The 17,782-nt window shown below is 39.5% G+C and overlaps 1 protein-coding gene across 5 annotated transcripts in view; it reads right to left on the bottom strand.

Moving 5' to 3' along the window:
- Positions 1-17,782, bottom strand: part of LOC107157615 (F-box/WD repeat-containing protein 12-like) — a 37,064-nt gene that overhangs the window by 16,838 nt on the left and 2,444 nt on the right. For all 5 annotated transcript variants that reach the window (XR_007346473.1, XM_015503956.1, XM_015503957.1 and 2 more), the window contains exons 2-5: positions 17,327-17,364; positions 13,758-13,909; positions 13,055-13,170; positions 13-222 (exon numbers count right to left, since the gene is read on the bottom strand). Coding sequence is in view for 4 of the 5 variants with exons in the window: in XM_015503956.1 (XP_015359442.1) it covers positions 13-222; positions 13,055-13,170; positions 13,758-13,909; positions 17,327-17,364 (516 nt within the window). In the remaining variant the exon portion in view is untranslated. The remainder of the gene's footprint in view (positions 1-12; positions 223-13,054; positions 13,171-13,757; positions 13,910-17,326; positions 17,365-17,782) is intronic.

The following is a 17,782-nucleotide window of genomic DNA, read 5'->3' as shown; positions in this document are numbered from 1 at the left end:
CAGGTCACTCACCAGCAGAAAAGAACCCTCTGGATGGTCACAGGCCTCCACTGCAGAGCAGGAGGTAGGTAGGCAGAAGGAGGCCCACTCCCACCCAGTCTGTGCTTTCCACACTTTGATCAATCCCTGCTTGTCCACAGTAGCAACCAGCTGCAGCTGAGGATAGGTCACCAAATTCACCAGAGGAGCAGGCTGCAGAGGGCTGGACCAGATCTCCGTGCCCTGGCAACAACAAAATTAATATTAACAACTGACATATGCATCCATTTATTTCATAAACAGTTATTATTTTCATACAGTCAACCAGCATACATTTTCCTGTGCCTATTCTGCCAGGCTTCACAGTACACATAGGCACACAGGTGAAGAGGATGTGACCCCACCTTACTGCACTATAAGGAGAGCAGTAATAGAGACCCACGTCCTAGATGGACAAAGAGCAGGACCTACGGGGGACACTTAGACCTCCTGGAGGCTGGGTAGCATCCATTAGGAGCACAAGAGGGGAGAGTTTCACAATGGCATGATGCTTTAGGCACTTCCAAACGGTTACCCAGAGCTCAAGGAAAAAGAAGGTGCAGACTAGACAGGGAGGCCAGAGGCAACACTGACACACCACACACATATACCACACACACACACAGGCTGCATGCAGCTGCACTCTCAATTGACAAAGACTTTTCTTTATTCTTTTTTTAATATATATTTTTATCTTTTATTTGTTCTACTTAGCTGTACATGATAGCAGAATGCATTTCAATTCATTGTACACAAATGGAGCACAACATTTCAATTCTCCAGCTGACAAAGACTTTTCACGTGTGCTTTCTCACTCGAGTCTCATGGCAGCCCAGTTTTACTGACAAACTCACATGAATAGGTTATGCTGCACAGATGGCTGCTGCCCTGCTGAATGCTGCCTCCTTCTCTAGGATGTGCCCTAGCAGTGCAGCCACAGGCTACCCCCAGCCAGGCCTATCCCCATCCAGTCCACCGATTCAGACAACTGCCCTGAGCTGAGTCCTCCAAGGTCTCTCCTGGGATTTTGCAAATTGGAACAGAGAAGCAGGACAACCTGTTGCCACAAAGCACTGTCACAGGGTGTCAGAGTGGATCTACCCAACTGCTGCCCCAGGCTTCCCAGGCCTGCATGGTGAGGTTTCTTCCCAATTTTGAGTCATTATTGATCTCTCTTCTTCATAATGATTTATCATGACTTTTTTTCCAATCATGATATCCTAGAACTCCTCCATCAGTTGTTTTTTTCCCCTCTGTCATTTGACTTCTGTTGATAAACAGGTAATATAACAGGGACTGGTGACAAGGGATTCTGAGAGAAATACAGAATTTTTACAAATTTTCGTTTGTGGTATTAAGAGGGAAAAAAGCACTGTAACTCCCCTTTCTATTTCTAAACCGAAAAACAACACCCACTGAAACAGAATGAGGAATATGCTGGTCAATTCCTGCCTGCAATCTCCAACTCCAGGGCCTCACACAGGGGGGACCCAACTTGTGAGACATGAGGACTCTGGTGCCCCAGGGCAGATGGATGCTTCTGCTGGTACTGAAAACTGTGATTCTAGGAGGAGAGAAGTTTAACCCTACAATTTTTCAGAGGTTAAGAGAATAAAACATAGCATGAGAAACCATCAAAAATGAATGCAGATGACTGGTTAAAAAATATGGAGTTGAACATTGTTAAGTACATAGAAAAATTAAGCAAGTAAAAAAAATGTCTAACTTCAGGGATAGTAAAAGGGGAGGAAGAGGATAAAAATGATAATGTCAGTGTTACCTCATGATTCAACCATGAAGATCATGTACATTAATAATTATGGTAATATAGCCTGATGTGGTGGCACCTGTCTGTAATCCCAGCGGCTTGGGAGGCTGAGGCAAGAGGATCATGAGTTCAAAGCCAGCCTCAGCAAAAGCGAAATGCTAAACAATTCAGTGAGACCCTGTCTATAAATTAAAAAAAAAAAAAAAAAAGTAATATAAACAATAACTGTTGGCCTAAACAAAATGTACTTGTTTCAGGACAGGAAATTTAAACCTGTGTAGAGAAAAAATGATAAATCACCTGCCCCCAAAATTCAACAGATAATTCCTTTGGGAATACCCTTTCCTCCAGGGAAACATGAATGGGACATGATTGGTTTTTAAAACAAAGCTTTTGAGCTAGGCATGGTGGTGCATGCCTGTAATCCTAGTGACTCAGGAGGCTGAGGTAGGACGATCACAAATTCAAAGCCAGCCTCAGCAATTTAGCCAAGTCCTAAACAATTCAGGGAGACCCTGTCTCAAAAAATAAAAAGGGCTGGGGATGTGCCTCAGTGGCCCCTGGGTTCGATCTCCAGCACCAAACAGTAAAAATTAAAACAAACATTTTAGGTTTTTTTGTAAGGTGCTCAGGATGGAACCCAGAGCCTCACACATTCTAGGCAAGTACACTATCAATGAGCCACCCCCAACCCCGATTTTAGAATTTTGACCTTTAAACTATATGTAACTGCAACATATGTGGCATCTTCATTTCTATCATCTATAGGTAAGATGACCGCAAAACTCTGTTATGCTTTTAATTTTTTTCAAAATAACAGTTATGAATTTTACAAATAAATAATTTTAAAATTTGATAGAGGTTCAGGATGGCAGCACAGAGAGACAAAGCACACGGTAACTATGACGCAGCTCCCTGGCCAGGGGTCTCTACATTTGCCAGAAGATAAGCAGGAAGGCACAGGCTGGCAGTCCTAATGACAAGAGAATTTCTTAGTGCTCACAGACTTTGAAACTGGTGTGGGGAGCTACCCATGTGACTGCTTTGTCCAGAAAAGAAATGCATATGGGCAATCCCACTCCAACCTCCAGAGCTTAACTTAAAACAGGATGTCACCTTGGGAATGGAGTCACTGCTACAGTCCATCCTGCTGTAGGGGCCACAGGGCCCCAGCAGCATGGCTGCTCCTGCCAGGAACCCCAGTACCACTGGCACACACCTCTACAAAGACTGAGGAAAAGCCTCTCCACAGCCTGTGTCCCTTGATATCATATCCACCATCATCGTCACTCTTCAACTGTGGTCATGCATCTTTGATAGCCTGGGTCCATTCCAAAGTTCTACCACTATTTCCAAAACACCTACAGTCTAGACTGCTGAGATACTCTTAGATGTGATGCTGATTACAGATGGCTAAAGAAATGACAAGGAAGCTACAATCCTGGCCTAAATCAAAGCCAGTGCACCTACCTGACATTTTACACCTCAGCTACATGCCAAAGTCTTTCCCTATGAAAGTTTCTTCATAAAATTGGAAGAGGCAACTATTACACCAGATGCACAGACATCAACATACAGACACAAGAAGCACAAAATTATCCAGAAACTGACCCCAGTGTAAAGGAAATCTTTTTATTTGATTGCCTGAAAAGGAATTCAAATTAACAATTCTAAGGAAACTCCTCGAGATACAATAGATAATAAGAAGAGGAAAACAATTTATGATCTGAATGAGAAATTCAACAGATAAAAATCATAAAAAAGAATGAAATAGAAATCTTAGAGCTAAAAAAATCTTCAATTTGAGGCAGCATGGACAACTTAAAAGTAAGATCCTATTTCAGAATCAATTTTCAAAATGGACTAGAGATGTAGCTCAGTGGTTGTTGAGAGCCACAGCCAAAGGGGCCCCAGCAAACTTCCAGCTGCCAGCAAACTTCCAGCTGCCGGCTGATGATTGGCTCACAGCGGCCCCAGCAACATCTAGCTGATTGGCTCCTCGGCCCCAGCAACATCTAGCTGATTGGCTCCTCTGCGGTGATGCTCATTGGACTGTTTCCCTGCCCTTTCAGACCACGGAGCTGCTCATTGGGGGACTTTTTTTGGCTCCGCCCACGTGACCCAGCCAATCGGCCTCAAGAGCAGGAGGATTGTGGGAGGTGGAGAGAGGCTTGTGTGGGAGAGAGAGGCTTGTGGAAAGCCGGTGGTGGCAGTTGAGGCTCTGAGGATTTTTCCTGAGAGGCTGTTTTGTTTGGCGTGTGTGGTTCTAAAAATAAAGTTAGTTTCTTTTGACAAGTGGCTCCTGATTGTGCCCAGCCAGACTGCGGCAAGTGGTAAGAGTACTTACCTAGCATGCATGAGGTCCTGGGTTAAATCCCCGTATTGCAAAAGAAAAGAAAAGAAAGAAATGAAGGAACTCTCACTGGTAAAACAGACACACACAAAAGAAAAAAATCAAACTTTATCACTACAGAAACCACCAAACCATAGGATAAATCAGAGAGCCAGAGAGGAAAAAAGAATACACAAAATAATCAGAAAACAATAAACAACTTGCCAATAACCTTGAATATAAATGGATTAACTTCTCCAATAAGAAGATACAGACTGGTTGAATGAATAGAAAAAGAAAAGAAGACCCAAAGGTAGCTTTACAATCACCAGTAAAGACACATGTAGACCCAAAGTGAAAGCATGGAAGAATATTCCACACTCATGGAAACCAAAAGCAAGTAGCTACTATACTCACATCAGATAAAAGAAACTTCTAAGTCAAAGGTTTTGAGACAGGGCAATTCACGAGAGGATATAAAAATTGTAAGTATATACAAACCCAACAACAGACCATCTAATTAGGGAGATACTCCAGAACAGTAATATTTGAGATCATCAACACCCCATTTTCATTAATGAACGTGTCATCAGACAAAAAATCAACAAAGATACATCAGAGTTGAACTATATACCATGGAGCTAATGAACCTAACATGATTTACAAAACATTTCGGCCGCTAACTGAGGAATGCATTCTCATCAGCACATGGAACACTCTCCAGGAGAGACCAAACAGTAGTCCACAGTAGTCCAAACAAGACTAGAAGTCAACAACAACAATGGAAAATATACAAACATATGGTCTTGAACAACCAATGAGATGCTGAAGAAATTAAAAAGAAAATAAAAAAATTTCTTGAAACACATGGAAATACAACCCATCAAACTATGTGGAATACAGCAAAATAAGTATTAGAGTGTTACATGTTAGGGAAAAAACTAGAAAGATTTCAAATAACCTAATGATATACCTCAGGGGCCTAGAAAAAAGAAGAAAAGCTTAACCTAAAATTAGAAGGAAAGAAAAATTAACAATGAGAACAGAAATAAACAAAATCAAGAGGGTTTTTTTTTTTTTTTTTTTTTTGGTACTGTGGATTGAACACAGAGTTGCTCTACCACTGAGCTACATCCCCAGCACTTTTTAGTTTTTATTTTGAGATGGGTTCTTACTAAGTTGCTTAGGGCCTTGCTAAATTGCTAAGGCCAGCCTTGAACTTGTAATGCTCTTGCCTCAGCCTCCCAAGTCACTGAGGTAGGGTTGGGCCACCATATCTGGCTCAAAACAAAGACTTTTTAAAACAAAAGAGATCAACAAAATGAAAATCTGATTTTTGAAGATAAAATTGATGCCCTTAGCTAGCTAAAAAGAAGAAAACTCAAATAAAATTAGAGATAAAAGAAAAGATGTTACAACTAATACCACAGAACTACAAGCAATCATAAAGAAGAATGAAATTATGACATTTTCTGGTAAACAGATGCAACTGGAGACTATCATGTCAAGTGAAATAAGACAGTCCCAAAAAACCAAAGGCTGAATGTTCTCTATGATATGTGGACACTAACCCACAACAAGGTAGGGTGGGGAGGGGAAGAAAAGAATTTCATTGGATTAGACAAAGGGGAGTGAAGGGAAGGGAGAGGGGAAGAGAGTAGGAAAGACAGCAGAATGAATTGGATGTGACTTTCTTTTGCTCATAAATGAGCACATGACTAGGGTACTGTGACTCCACATCATGTACAACCACAAAAATGGGATCCTAAACTGGAATGGGTTGTACTCCTTGTGTGTACAATGTCAAAATACACTCTGCTGTCATGTATATCTAAGAACAACAACAAATAATAATAAAAAGATTAAAAAAATACAGGCGATCCTAAGAATCTACTATGAATAATTATACACTAACAAACTGAAACACCCAGAAGAAATGGATAAGTTCCTGGACACATACAAGCAACCAAGATTCAATCAAGAAGTAACCGAAAATCCAAATAGATTTCTAATAAAAAGTGAGACTAAAGCATTAACTGGAAGTCTCCCATCAAAGAAAACTCTAGGATTTGATGGCTTCACTGCTGAATTCTACCAGACATGTCAAGATTATTTCAACTCTTCTCAATCTATTTTAAATAAACAAAAAAAGAGGAAACTGTGTCAAATATGACCTACAGGGTCCTTCCTCCAAATGCAGACAATGACGCACACACAAAGAAAACTACAAACTGCTCTCACTGATGAACACACATGCAAAAATTCTCAACAAAATACAAGCAAACCAAATTCAAGAGCACATCAAAAACATTATGCACAGTGGGATGCACCTGTAATCCCTATTATTCAGGAGTCTGAGGCAGGAGTATCATGAGTTCAAGGCTAGCCTGGGCAACAGTGAGATCCCTGTCCCAAAAAAGACTTTGGGTTGGGGATATAGTTCAGGGGTAGCACACTTTCCCACCATGTACAAGGCCCTGGGTTTGACTGCTCTCCAGCACAGCGACTTTATAACAACAAAAAAAGATTTACACCATGATCAAGTGGGATTTATCCCAGGAATGCAAGAATGGTTCAACATGCACAAGTCAATAAGAGATAAGAGATGATATATCACATCAACAGAATGAAGAACCAAAACCTTTATGATCATCTCAATTGATGCAGAAAAATCACGAGATGATAAAAATTCTCAAAAAATTAGGCAGAGAAGAAACACAACACAATAAAAGTTATATATGACAAACCCATAGCCAACATCATACTGAAGAGGGAAAAGCTGAAAGTGTATCCTCTAACATCTGGTACAAGGCAAGGATGATATGATTTTATACCCAGAAAAACCTAAAGACCACTCCTGCCAAAAAAGAAGTGATAAGCAAATTCAGTGAAGATACAGGATATAAAATTAACATACAAAAAAGCATTAAAAAAAATTTAGTTGTAGATGGACACCTTTATTTTATTTATTCAATTTTTTTAATGTGGTGCTGAGGATCGAACCCAGTGCTTCACATGTACAAGAGCTCTACCACTAAGCCACAACCCCAGCCCCCCAAAAAACATTTTTATACACCAATAACAAATTTGTTGAAAAAGAAATCAAGGAAGCAGTCCCACTTGCTTGGTGTTTGTCATTCCAGATGTAAGACAGATTTTGAACTCAAGTGCTCTAAGGAAGATAAGGGCATCTGTGTTCTTTCTCCCCCAGGTCCTCCAGAAACAAAGTGCAACAAATTTTGAGAAGCCAATGCCTTTCAACACTCCAAGAGTATCATAGACATCCAAGAGTATTATAGAAGTTCTTTTATACAACAAATCTGCAAATGTCAGATATTCTTTTCAGCTTAATGACAGTTTTTTTAATACTCCTCTATGATTTCTTCTGTTCCCCAATTTGTAGGCAGACATGAATTTGGCAGCTGCTATAGAAATGGGAAAATTACAAGGCATGCTGAACGACTTAATGACTAGATATATCTTTGAAATATATTTTCCCTACATTCTCCTAATTAATTACAACTTTGAACAGTTGGATAGCAGATAAATTGACAGAAGGCTTTCACCCTCTGGATGAAATAATCATAATATAGTAAATAATTCTTCAAATTTTATGACCCCAGAGTGTAGTAAGTAGAACTGCGCTTTTCACAGCAGAAAGTAAAAGTATTTCAAAATAAAAAGAAAGAAAGAAAGCAGTCCCATTCACAATAGATTTAAAAAAATTAAATTTATGTTGGAATAAATTTAATCAAAAAAGTGAAAGGTCTCTATAATAAAAATTATAAATCACTAAAGAAATTAAGACATACACACAAAAAAAGATATCCCATGTTCACAGACTGGAAGAATTGATAGTTAATATGTCTAAACTACCCAAAGTGATTTATAAATATGATGTAATCCCCATCAAAATACCAATGATATTCTTCACAGAAACATAAGGGAAAAAAAACATTAAATTTACATAGAATCACTAAAGACCATGAGTAAATAAAGCAATCCTTAGCAAGACAAATCTAGAATCTAGAAGTGTAACAATATGTCAATTCAAAACTATAGAAACTAACGCAGCACAATAAATACATCAATTGAACACAACAGAAAATTCAGAAAATACACAATTTATTTATTTATACCCAATTCATTTTCAACAAGGATGGCAAGAAACTGGAAAAAAAGTCTCATCAACAACAAACGGTGTTTGGAAATCTGGATCTACATATGCAAAAAGAATGAAATTAAGTCTCTTCCTCTCAAAAATCAACTCAAAATGGATCAAAGTCTTAGATGTAAGACCTAAAACAATGAAATTACTATGAGAAAACAGGAGTAAACACTTCAAAACATTAATATAGGCAAAGGTTTTTTGCATAACACCTCAAAAGCAAAGACAACAAAAGCAAAACAAGGCAAATGGGCTTCTTTCAAACTAAGAAGGTTCAGCACCAAAGAAAATTGTGAGCAGAAGTGACAACATGCCTGCAGAATGGGAGGAATCTGTCAACTATTCATTCAATGAGAGAGTAATCCAGGACACACAAGGAACTCAACAGCAAAAGAACAAATACTTTGATTTTTAAAATGGGCAAAATATGTGAATAAACATTTCTAGAAAAGACAAATTGGGACTGAAATGAAGTAAATCAAATTCCATGCATGTATTTGTCAAAATGAACCAAACTCTTATGTATAACTGTAATGAAGTAATAAAAGAAAAAAACAAATAGCCATAAGTATATGAAAATATGTTCAATATCACCAATCATAAGGGAAAGAGAAATTAAAAACACAGCGAGTCAGACACAATGGCATATGCCTGTCATCCCTGTGATCTGAAAGGCTGAGGCAGGAGGAGAGCAAGTTCAAGGACAGCTTCATCAACTTGGCAGGCGAAGCCCTCAGCACTTAGCAAGACCTTATCTCAAAATAAAAAATAAAAGGGCTGGGATGTAGCTCATGGTAGAGCATCCCTGGGTTCAATCCACAGTACCCAACAAAAACCACAATGAGATATCATCTCACCCTAGTCCACAAATGGCTATAAACAAACAAAAAGGCAAAAAATAACAAATGTTGACGACAATGTGGAGAAAGGGGAATTCTCACACACTGTTAGGAAAGTAAATTAATATGGTCACTATGAAAAACAGTATGAAGGTTACTTAAAAAAAAACTATAAAGAGAACAACGATGATCCAACACCATTTCTAGGTACATATATAAAGGAAATGAAATCATTATTTCAGAGATACTTGCACTTTTTTGATTATTACAGTACTCTTTTGTTGTTGTTTTGATACCAGAGATTGAACCCAGGGGTGCTTAACCACTGAGCCACACCCCCAGCCCTTGTTGTATTTTATTTTGAGACAGGGTCTTGCTGAGTAGTTAGGACCTCACTAAATTACTGAAGCTAGCTTTGAACTCACAATCCTCCTGCCTCAGCCTCCCAAGTCACTGAGATTACAGGCATGTGCCACCACACCTGGCTATAGTACTCTCCATAATACCTGAGATAGGCAATCAACCAAGGTATCCACTGATGGATGAATGGATTAAAATGTGGTATTTGTACACATGTGGAATATTGTTTAGTTATAAAAAGGATGAACTCCTGTCATTTGTGGCAATTTGGATTGAACTGGGTTATGGGAAATAAGCCTGGCACAGAAAGAAAAATATTACATATTATCACTTTATGGAAGCTAAAAATGTTGATCTCATAAAAGAGGGAAGGGCAAGAGGAGAGAGATGTTAGATGAGAGGTTACCAACATATGGTTAATATAGTAGGAATAGTCCTAATGTTCTAGAGCACAATAGGACAACTGCAGCATACAACAATTTATATACCTCACAGGAGGTTCCCAGCACCAAAAAAAAAAAAAAAAAAGTTTGAGGAGATCGAAATACCAACTACTCTGATTTGATCATTTTACACTGTATACACTATACCCCACATGTACATATACTGTCAAATTTTTTAAATTGCATTTTATCCCATAAATATGCACACTACTTCTCAGTAAATTTAAAATGAAAAACATTTTTAATAACTATAGATACAAAAAGTTTTAAATAAATTACTGGCAAACTGAATCCTACAGGATTTATAAAAACACCGATACACTAGTAAGAATGGGAAAGGACTGGACCGCAACCAGAAAGGCAATGAGAAAATCAGAGCCAATAAGGAACAGATTTAGATAAATTCCACATTTGAAATTTTAGAAGAAATGGTCATTTTCTAGCAAAATATAAGTGAGTCAACTTGACTCAAGAACAGGTAAAAATGTGGACAGAAGAGAAGCTCTCAGAGAGGCCTTCTGCAAAGGCTGTAAAATATCATAAGCGAGACAAAATTTCCATAGTGAATTCAATCTTTCAGCTTTATTCTTATAGTATTGTTCTCCTTTTTTTTTTTCAGATTACAGGAAAAGAACTCAAAATGAAGTTTGCAATCAAAGATGACTGGGAAGAAATTTTATCTTTTGGAATCAGGGTCTTGTTGTGTTGTCCAGGATGGTGAACTCACAGCGTTGTGGTGTAAATTAATCAATAAAATCAGTAAGAGTGTAAGTTATAAGTTATAAATTAGTAAAAAAATAAATAAATAAATAAATAAATATATATATATATATATATATATATATATATATATATATAAAATAAGATTTTGATAAGTGAGGTAAGACAATTATAAATCAAGAACTGACATAGGAAGGCCTACGACTCCATTTTGCTGCCTTCTATAAAACACTGTTACAAGAGCTGTTTTTGAGAAACTGAAATTAAAACTGTTTTCTTATTATATATTGTTTTCTGTATATTGTACCCCACAAATTGTACCCTACTCAGGATGCAGCAATGGTTGTGGTAAGCTGCATCCTGGGTTGGAGTGCCCTCGTGGGTCTACATGACTTTGAAATAGACTCTTGCCCCTGCCAACCCCTGCTCAACTCGGGATACGACTGTCTAATACCTGCTCGGACCCAAGATGTGGCTAACTGAGTGGCAAAGCTGACCGCTTTTTTTTCTAGCTTCTGTAATAGGCTTCCTTGCATGATGCTAAGGAAAGCCCCTGAGTTGTGGTTCATCTTTAGGTTCCCAGGACATAGGCCAGGAAGCTACTGTTCTCCCACAGAGATTCAATCTCTACGGGTGAGTGACAGTCCCTGGCCAGGTAAATAAAGCTCTCTTTGATTTGAATTTGGACTTAAGAGTGTTTTCATAAGTCCAAATTTGGACTTTTAACAGGCTCATGTGATCCTCCGGCCTCAACCTTCTGAGTAGCCAGGACCATTTTGGTGTTGTACTGCACAGGGCTGTGTCAGGATTTCCTCAGGAAAGGTCCTGTGGTTGGGAAGCAAGGCAGAGGAGCATGAAGACCCTCGAGCACCCTGCAGCCAGCCACACTGGAAACAACTGCACACATTAACATAGGGTTTGGCAAACCAATTCAGCCAAATTCAGACCACTGCTTAATTGTGTATTATATGAATTTTTTATATTTTGGTTAAAAAAACAACAAAAATAATAATTCATGTCACATGAAAATTATATGAAATTAGAAAGGAGAATTACTGAGGAATGAAAATGGTCAAATTAGGGGCTGGGGTTCTATCTTAGTGGTAGAGCGCTTGCCTAGCATGCGTGAGGCATTGAGTTCGATCCCCAGCACCACATAAAAATAAACAAAATAAATTCATTCTGTCCATCTACAACTAAAAAAAATATTTAAAAAAATAGAAAATGCCAAATTATATTGTTGTGTGCATGTATGAATATATAGCAACGATTTCCACCATTATGTACAACTGCAACGCACCAAAAATCATGGAAAAAATTATATGAAATTCGCATTTCAGCCAGGCATGGTGGCACATGCCTATAATCCCAGTGGCTGAGGAGGCTGAGACAGGAGAATCGTGAGTGAAATAATCTATAATTTTAAAGAAAAATCTATTACAGGAGGTTGTGTTCTATCCACATGTGGCCCTTGGCAGAACTCCTGGCTATGTAGGATACCATGTGGTTCAAACTTCAGGGACACAGTCCCTCCTTCAGTCTTCAGTTTATATTTCTGTGAAGTCAGGATAACAATGAATACCTATTTGGCTGCTGTAATGAGAAAAAGGATATGAAAACTGAGATTTTTTTTTAGTTGAGGATAAACACAATATCTTTATTTGCTTATTTTTATGTGGTGCTGAGGATTGAACCCAGTGCCTGACACATGTGAGCACTCTACCACTGAGCTACAGTCCCAGACCTAAAAACTGAGAACTTCTGAACTGTATATGCTAATAAAGTTTAAAATGTTAAGCCACCCAAGCTTGCACAAAGCTGTGACTGAAAGATCTTACTGTATTGGTAAAACATCCCAGTGGGCCAGCATCAGTGCAGTGTGGAGGATCATATGACAGAGAGATTTCAGATTAAATTCTGATGATGCATGCAACCATTGGAACACTACAACAGCCGCCATCCCAAGTACTGTTGGTCAATTCTGCCTTCACGAGGCAGCACCCCAAGAAAGCAAAACTGTGCCACCTAAGTGACATTCAAATTTCAAACATGCTCCACCCCACGCTTATTACCAGTATGACCTGGCACAGTGACTGAGCCAAACTGTGCTCATATTTCTTATCAGCAAAAGGGGGCTCCCTCTCCCAGCGACTCAGGAGGCTGAGTGAGGGAAGAGGATCTCAAATTAAAGGCCAACCTCAACAACTTAGGGAAACCCTGTCTTGAAACAAAAAATAAAAAAGACTATGAATGTAGCTGTATGGTAAAGAACCCAGTGCAAAAAAAAAAAAAAAAAAGTTTTGTAAAATAATTAAGAAAGATCATAAAGACAAAGGCATTACAAAGACCAAAGTAACACAAAGGTTCGATTTCTTCCCTGCCTTCCCTTCCTAGGGACCAGCTCACCTCATGCAAGTCCCAGGCACGGACAGTGCAGTCTGAGGACACAGTGCAAACCACAGACTTCTTTCTGTCAAACTGGTACTCATTGGTTGAGATGTAAGCCAGCTTATTTATCTCTCCTGTAAGAGAACACAGAGATGGCCTGGGATCTGAACACTCAGTAAAAAAGGCTGGCAGGAATGCCACTTCTTTCTCTCTCAGGAACACAATGGGTACTCAGGGGACAGTAAAATAGAAAAGAACTAGCACTTTACAGTAATAATTAGGGACTGACCATCACCCACCAGTCATATGATCTTGAACTACTCCCTTTTCCATTAGTTTTGTTTCTGTCTACTCTGAAATGTGATGATTCTTCTCCTCACAGGGTTATTGTGACATACCACAAATGATATGGAACCTAGCAAGATAGGTACTCATGAAGTGACACTTTTTAGGCCACTCACTGCAATGCCAAATCCCATAAGACTTGCCCAGGGCAGGGCATCATGGCATATACCTCAAATTCCAGCAGCTTGAAGCAGAAGGAGTCAAGTTCAACAACAGCCTCGGCAACTTAGCAAGATCCTGTCTCAAAATTTAAAAGAGCTGGGGATGTGGCTAGGTGGTTAAGCACCCCTGAGTTTAATCCCCTGTACAAAAAAGACTTGACCAGGGAAGGTGAGCAGTATGAATGGACATATCTGCTACATTCTGCCCCTCATACCCGTGTGCCCAAAAACTGCTTTGCAAATGAAGTCCTTCTCTGACCGCCCAGTCTCCATTCGGAACTCCAACTCGGACCGGCAGAGGTAGTACTGTTTCCATGTCTGTGTGCCCAGGACCGTGGGGCAGGACCAACGCCTCAAACACAGCTGCCTAAAAACAGATGCAAATTCTAGGCAGACAGAATACAGCAGGCATGGATTTGGGAGTCTTATTTTGGAGTTGAGCTTTGGATCCTGGCTCTGTTATTTACTGGTTTTGAAACCTTGGACAATTAATGTTGCTGACCTACATCTTGATTTCCTCTCCTATAAAACAGGACAAAGATAACACTGAAGGAGGCCAGGCGTGGTGGTGCATGCCTGTAATCCCAGGGGTTCGGGAGACGAAGGATCGAGAGTTTAAAGCCAGCCTCACCAAAGGTGAGGCACTAAGCAACTCAGTGAGACTCTGTCTCTAAATAAAATATAAAATAGGGCTGGAGATGTGGCTCAGTGGTTGAACACCCCTGAGTTCAATCCCTAGTATCAAAAAAAAAGATAACACTGAATGAATCTTATAGGTGTGTCAAAGAAAAAGTGTCTTTTTATGTATCCAGTCAACCCAGTGAGGCATGATATCCTCATTCTACATGTGACGACACAGAAGCAAGAGGTTACAAAACTGGGATTCAAGAGCCTCAAACTCTTATTACTGAATTGCCTATTTCTCCCTTTAATCCGTCAGCACCTGCAAGTATTTGTTGCTCTGTTGTTAGGGACACATATAAATGTCATATTTTCTTGACAGATGGACCCATTTACTATTATAAAACACGCTTTGACTCTAGTAACACTTTTTTTGTCTTAAAATCTTTGAATGATGCTACTAGCACAACCATTCAGCGCTTTCTTGGTTACTATTTGTCAGGCACATCTTTTTCCATTCTTTCATTATCACTTACTTGTGTCTTTGAATTTAAAGTATATCTCAGGGCTGAGAATGTGGCTCAGTGGTAGAGAACTTGCCTAACATGTGTGAGGCCCTAGGTTCTATTCCTAGCACACAGAATAAATTGTGTCTCACATAGATGACATACAGATGGATCACTTTTTAAAATCCATTCTGTCAATCTTTGCCCTTTTAATGGAGTGTGTAACACATTTCATACAGTTACTAATAAGATGGGAGATAAATGTCATTCTGCCATTTTATTTTCTGTGTCTTATGCCTTTTTCCCCTCTATTCCCCAACTACCGCCTTCTTTGATGCTACCTTCTAGTATACTATTATAATTCCCTCATCCTTTCTCTTACCATTTTCATATATTTGATACTTTTTAGTGGCTGCCTTGAAACCAAAATTTAAATCTTAACTTTATAACAACAATGTTTGAATTAGTAACTTAATTCCAGTAGAACATAAAACATTTCCTCCCTGCGTCCTTTTCACTGTTACTGTCACAAATTAAGTTCCAGAAGAAAGGAGCAGCTTATGATGTGATGGAAGTTGAGTGCCAGGAGAGTGAACACTTGGCTGGAGAGAGGAGGCCTTATGGATGGGGGTTTTCAGTGCTCAGGTTACACCAGAGCTGATGTGGCATCTCCTGGCTCCAGGTCCAGCCCTACATCTCAAGAGGGGGAGAATGAGGTCAGCTGGGAAATCACTTTTCACAGCCCCATGGTCTGAGTAAGTACTGGTACTACACGAAGGGTGTCGACTATCCCGCCCCCCCCACGCGCTGGGCACCTGTGTGTCAGGCTCTGTGCCAGACACTGGATGAAGACCCACTGTGCTGCTGAATCTCTCGCCTTTTCACAAGTGACACACTGACGGCCTAGGGGGGAAGAAGGCCCAGATTTTTGTGTGTGGCCTGCATAAAGGTTGGCTCACATGAACGAGCTGCCAACGTTTTTAAAAAAGGAGACTTTACAAAATGAAAAACAAAAACAATCACAAGAGATAATTTTACACTAAAATCAAGACGAACACTATGGAATAGTAGTTAAAAATCTACTTGTGATTTGGCCTACAGACAGCAGAAAAACTTTTATGAGGAACCTGGTAGGCACAACATAGGAACAAATGACACTGTGGAAGTTAAGTGGTGAGGTGATTTTTTTTTTTTCTTTTCTTCTTGTGGTACTGGGGACTGAACCCAGGGGAACTCCACTGATCTATATCCCCAAGCCATTTCAAAGATTTTTTTTTTTCATTTTGAGACAGGTTCTCACTACGGTGCTTAGGCTGGCCTCCAACTTCCTATATCCTCCTGTCTTAGCCTCCTGAGTCACTGGAATTACAGGCATCTATCACTGTGCCAGGCCTAAATATTTTTTTTAACTTCTCAAATAAATACATATTTTACTCATAGGGAAAATTTTTACTCTGTCTTATCAGCAAAGATGAGAACAAAGAGTGGGGATGGGATTGACATCTCAACCATTTAAATATGACCACTCCTCTGCAAGGACTTCTATAAGTAGTTACCCTGATCATCAGTCAATTCATTTATTCCTAATGAAACAATTTAAGAAACACACTGGCACCTGGAATCCCAGCAGCTCAGGAGACTAAGGCAGGAGGATTGCGAGTTCAAAGCCAGCTTCAGCAACTTAGCTAGGCCCTAAACAACTATCTCAAAATAAAAAGTAAAAAATGGCTGGGTATGTAGCTCAGTGGTTAAGTACCCCTGGGTTCAATCCCTGGTAGCAAAAAAAGAAAGAAAGAAAAATTAAATTAAAAGAAACACTGGCAAGACAGAATCTTGTCTACTTGCCTACAGGAAAGCCAATTTCCAAACTTTTTTTTTTTTTTTGGTGTGTGTGTGTGTGTGTATGTGGTGCTGGTGATTGAACCCAGGGCCTTGTGCATGCAAAGCAAGCACGCTACCAACTGACCTATGTCACCAGCCCCTGAATGTTATGTCTAGACCACAACCTCAGAACTAAAGAGAGAAAGACTGAATTCCAACAAAAGTTCTACTTCAAAACTGAATAAATAAGAGAGTATTTGTTTAATTTTTAGTAATAAAAAGCTACAAATAGAAAGTGCTCTATAATCCTGAAAACAAAATATGGTTAAAATTGGCATTCCTGACTTCTCAGATATCTCAAGGCATAATTATCCTAAAAATTCCCTCCATCTTTCAAAGAATCTTTGATGTGTAAATAGGTATTTCCCATCATGAGTGATAAACACAACTCCTGGTTAACAGGCTGAACTGTATTCAGCAAAGAGATTTGACAGGTCTTTTTCTTTCCCTATTCTTAAGTTTTAACATCATACATACTTACATTGCTACGTTATTATATCAAGGCTGAATTAAAATGAAAGTAATATGATCATATTTCTTTTCATTTGTCTTCTGTCAATCAGCAGCATTCATTTGCTGTATATTTCTGCCTGAATCTGGAAACCCTCCCATTTGACAACCTTATGTCCCTAACCAGAGAAGCTTTCTGCTGGTAGGGTCAGGGATAATCATTTCTATGCACTCACAGAGCCAGAAATTCATAGGGCACTCAGAAGACTTATCAAGTAGTCCCATCTCTCCTTTGTAGGATCATCTTTGGCTCTTCCTTCACTCACCTCCAGAGTTCCGTGGTCATTGAAACTTCATTCCAAATCTAGTACCAGGAGGGAGAGAAGAGAATATCTGGTCAGTCAAGAGGTGATTTGAACCTAGCCTGCCAAGCCCTGTGAAAGGAGCAGAGAGACAAACCAGACCTAGTCCCTGCACTCAAGAAAACTTACCTTGGGGAGTTAGAGACACATTTAGATAATTAAATAAAAACATTCATAACCAGGCATGCTGGCTCATGCCTGTAATCCCAGCAGCTCGGAGGCCGAGGCAGGTGGCCAGCCTCAGCAACTTAGTGAGGCCCTAAGCAACTCAGCAAGACCCAGTCTCTAATAAAATATTTTTAAAAGAGGGCTGGGGGGGCTGGGGTTATGGCTCAGTGGTAGAGCACCTGCTTGCTATGTGAGGCCCTGGGTTTGATCCTCAGCACCACAAAAATGGAAGGAAGGAAGGGGGAGAGGGAG

Source organism: Marmota marmota, unplaced genomic scaffold (genome assembly GCF_001458135.2).
Source record: "Marmota marmota marmota unplaced genomic scaffold, marMar, whole genome shotgun sequence".
NCBI classification, from domain to species: Eukaryota; Metazoa; Chordata; class Mammalia; order Rodentia; family Sciuridae; genus Marmota; species Marmota marmota.
The sequence above is the reverse complement of the archived record's forward strand: the minus strand, read 5'-3'. Positions and strand labels throughout refer to the sequence as shown.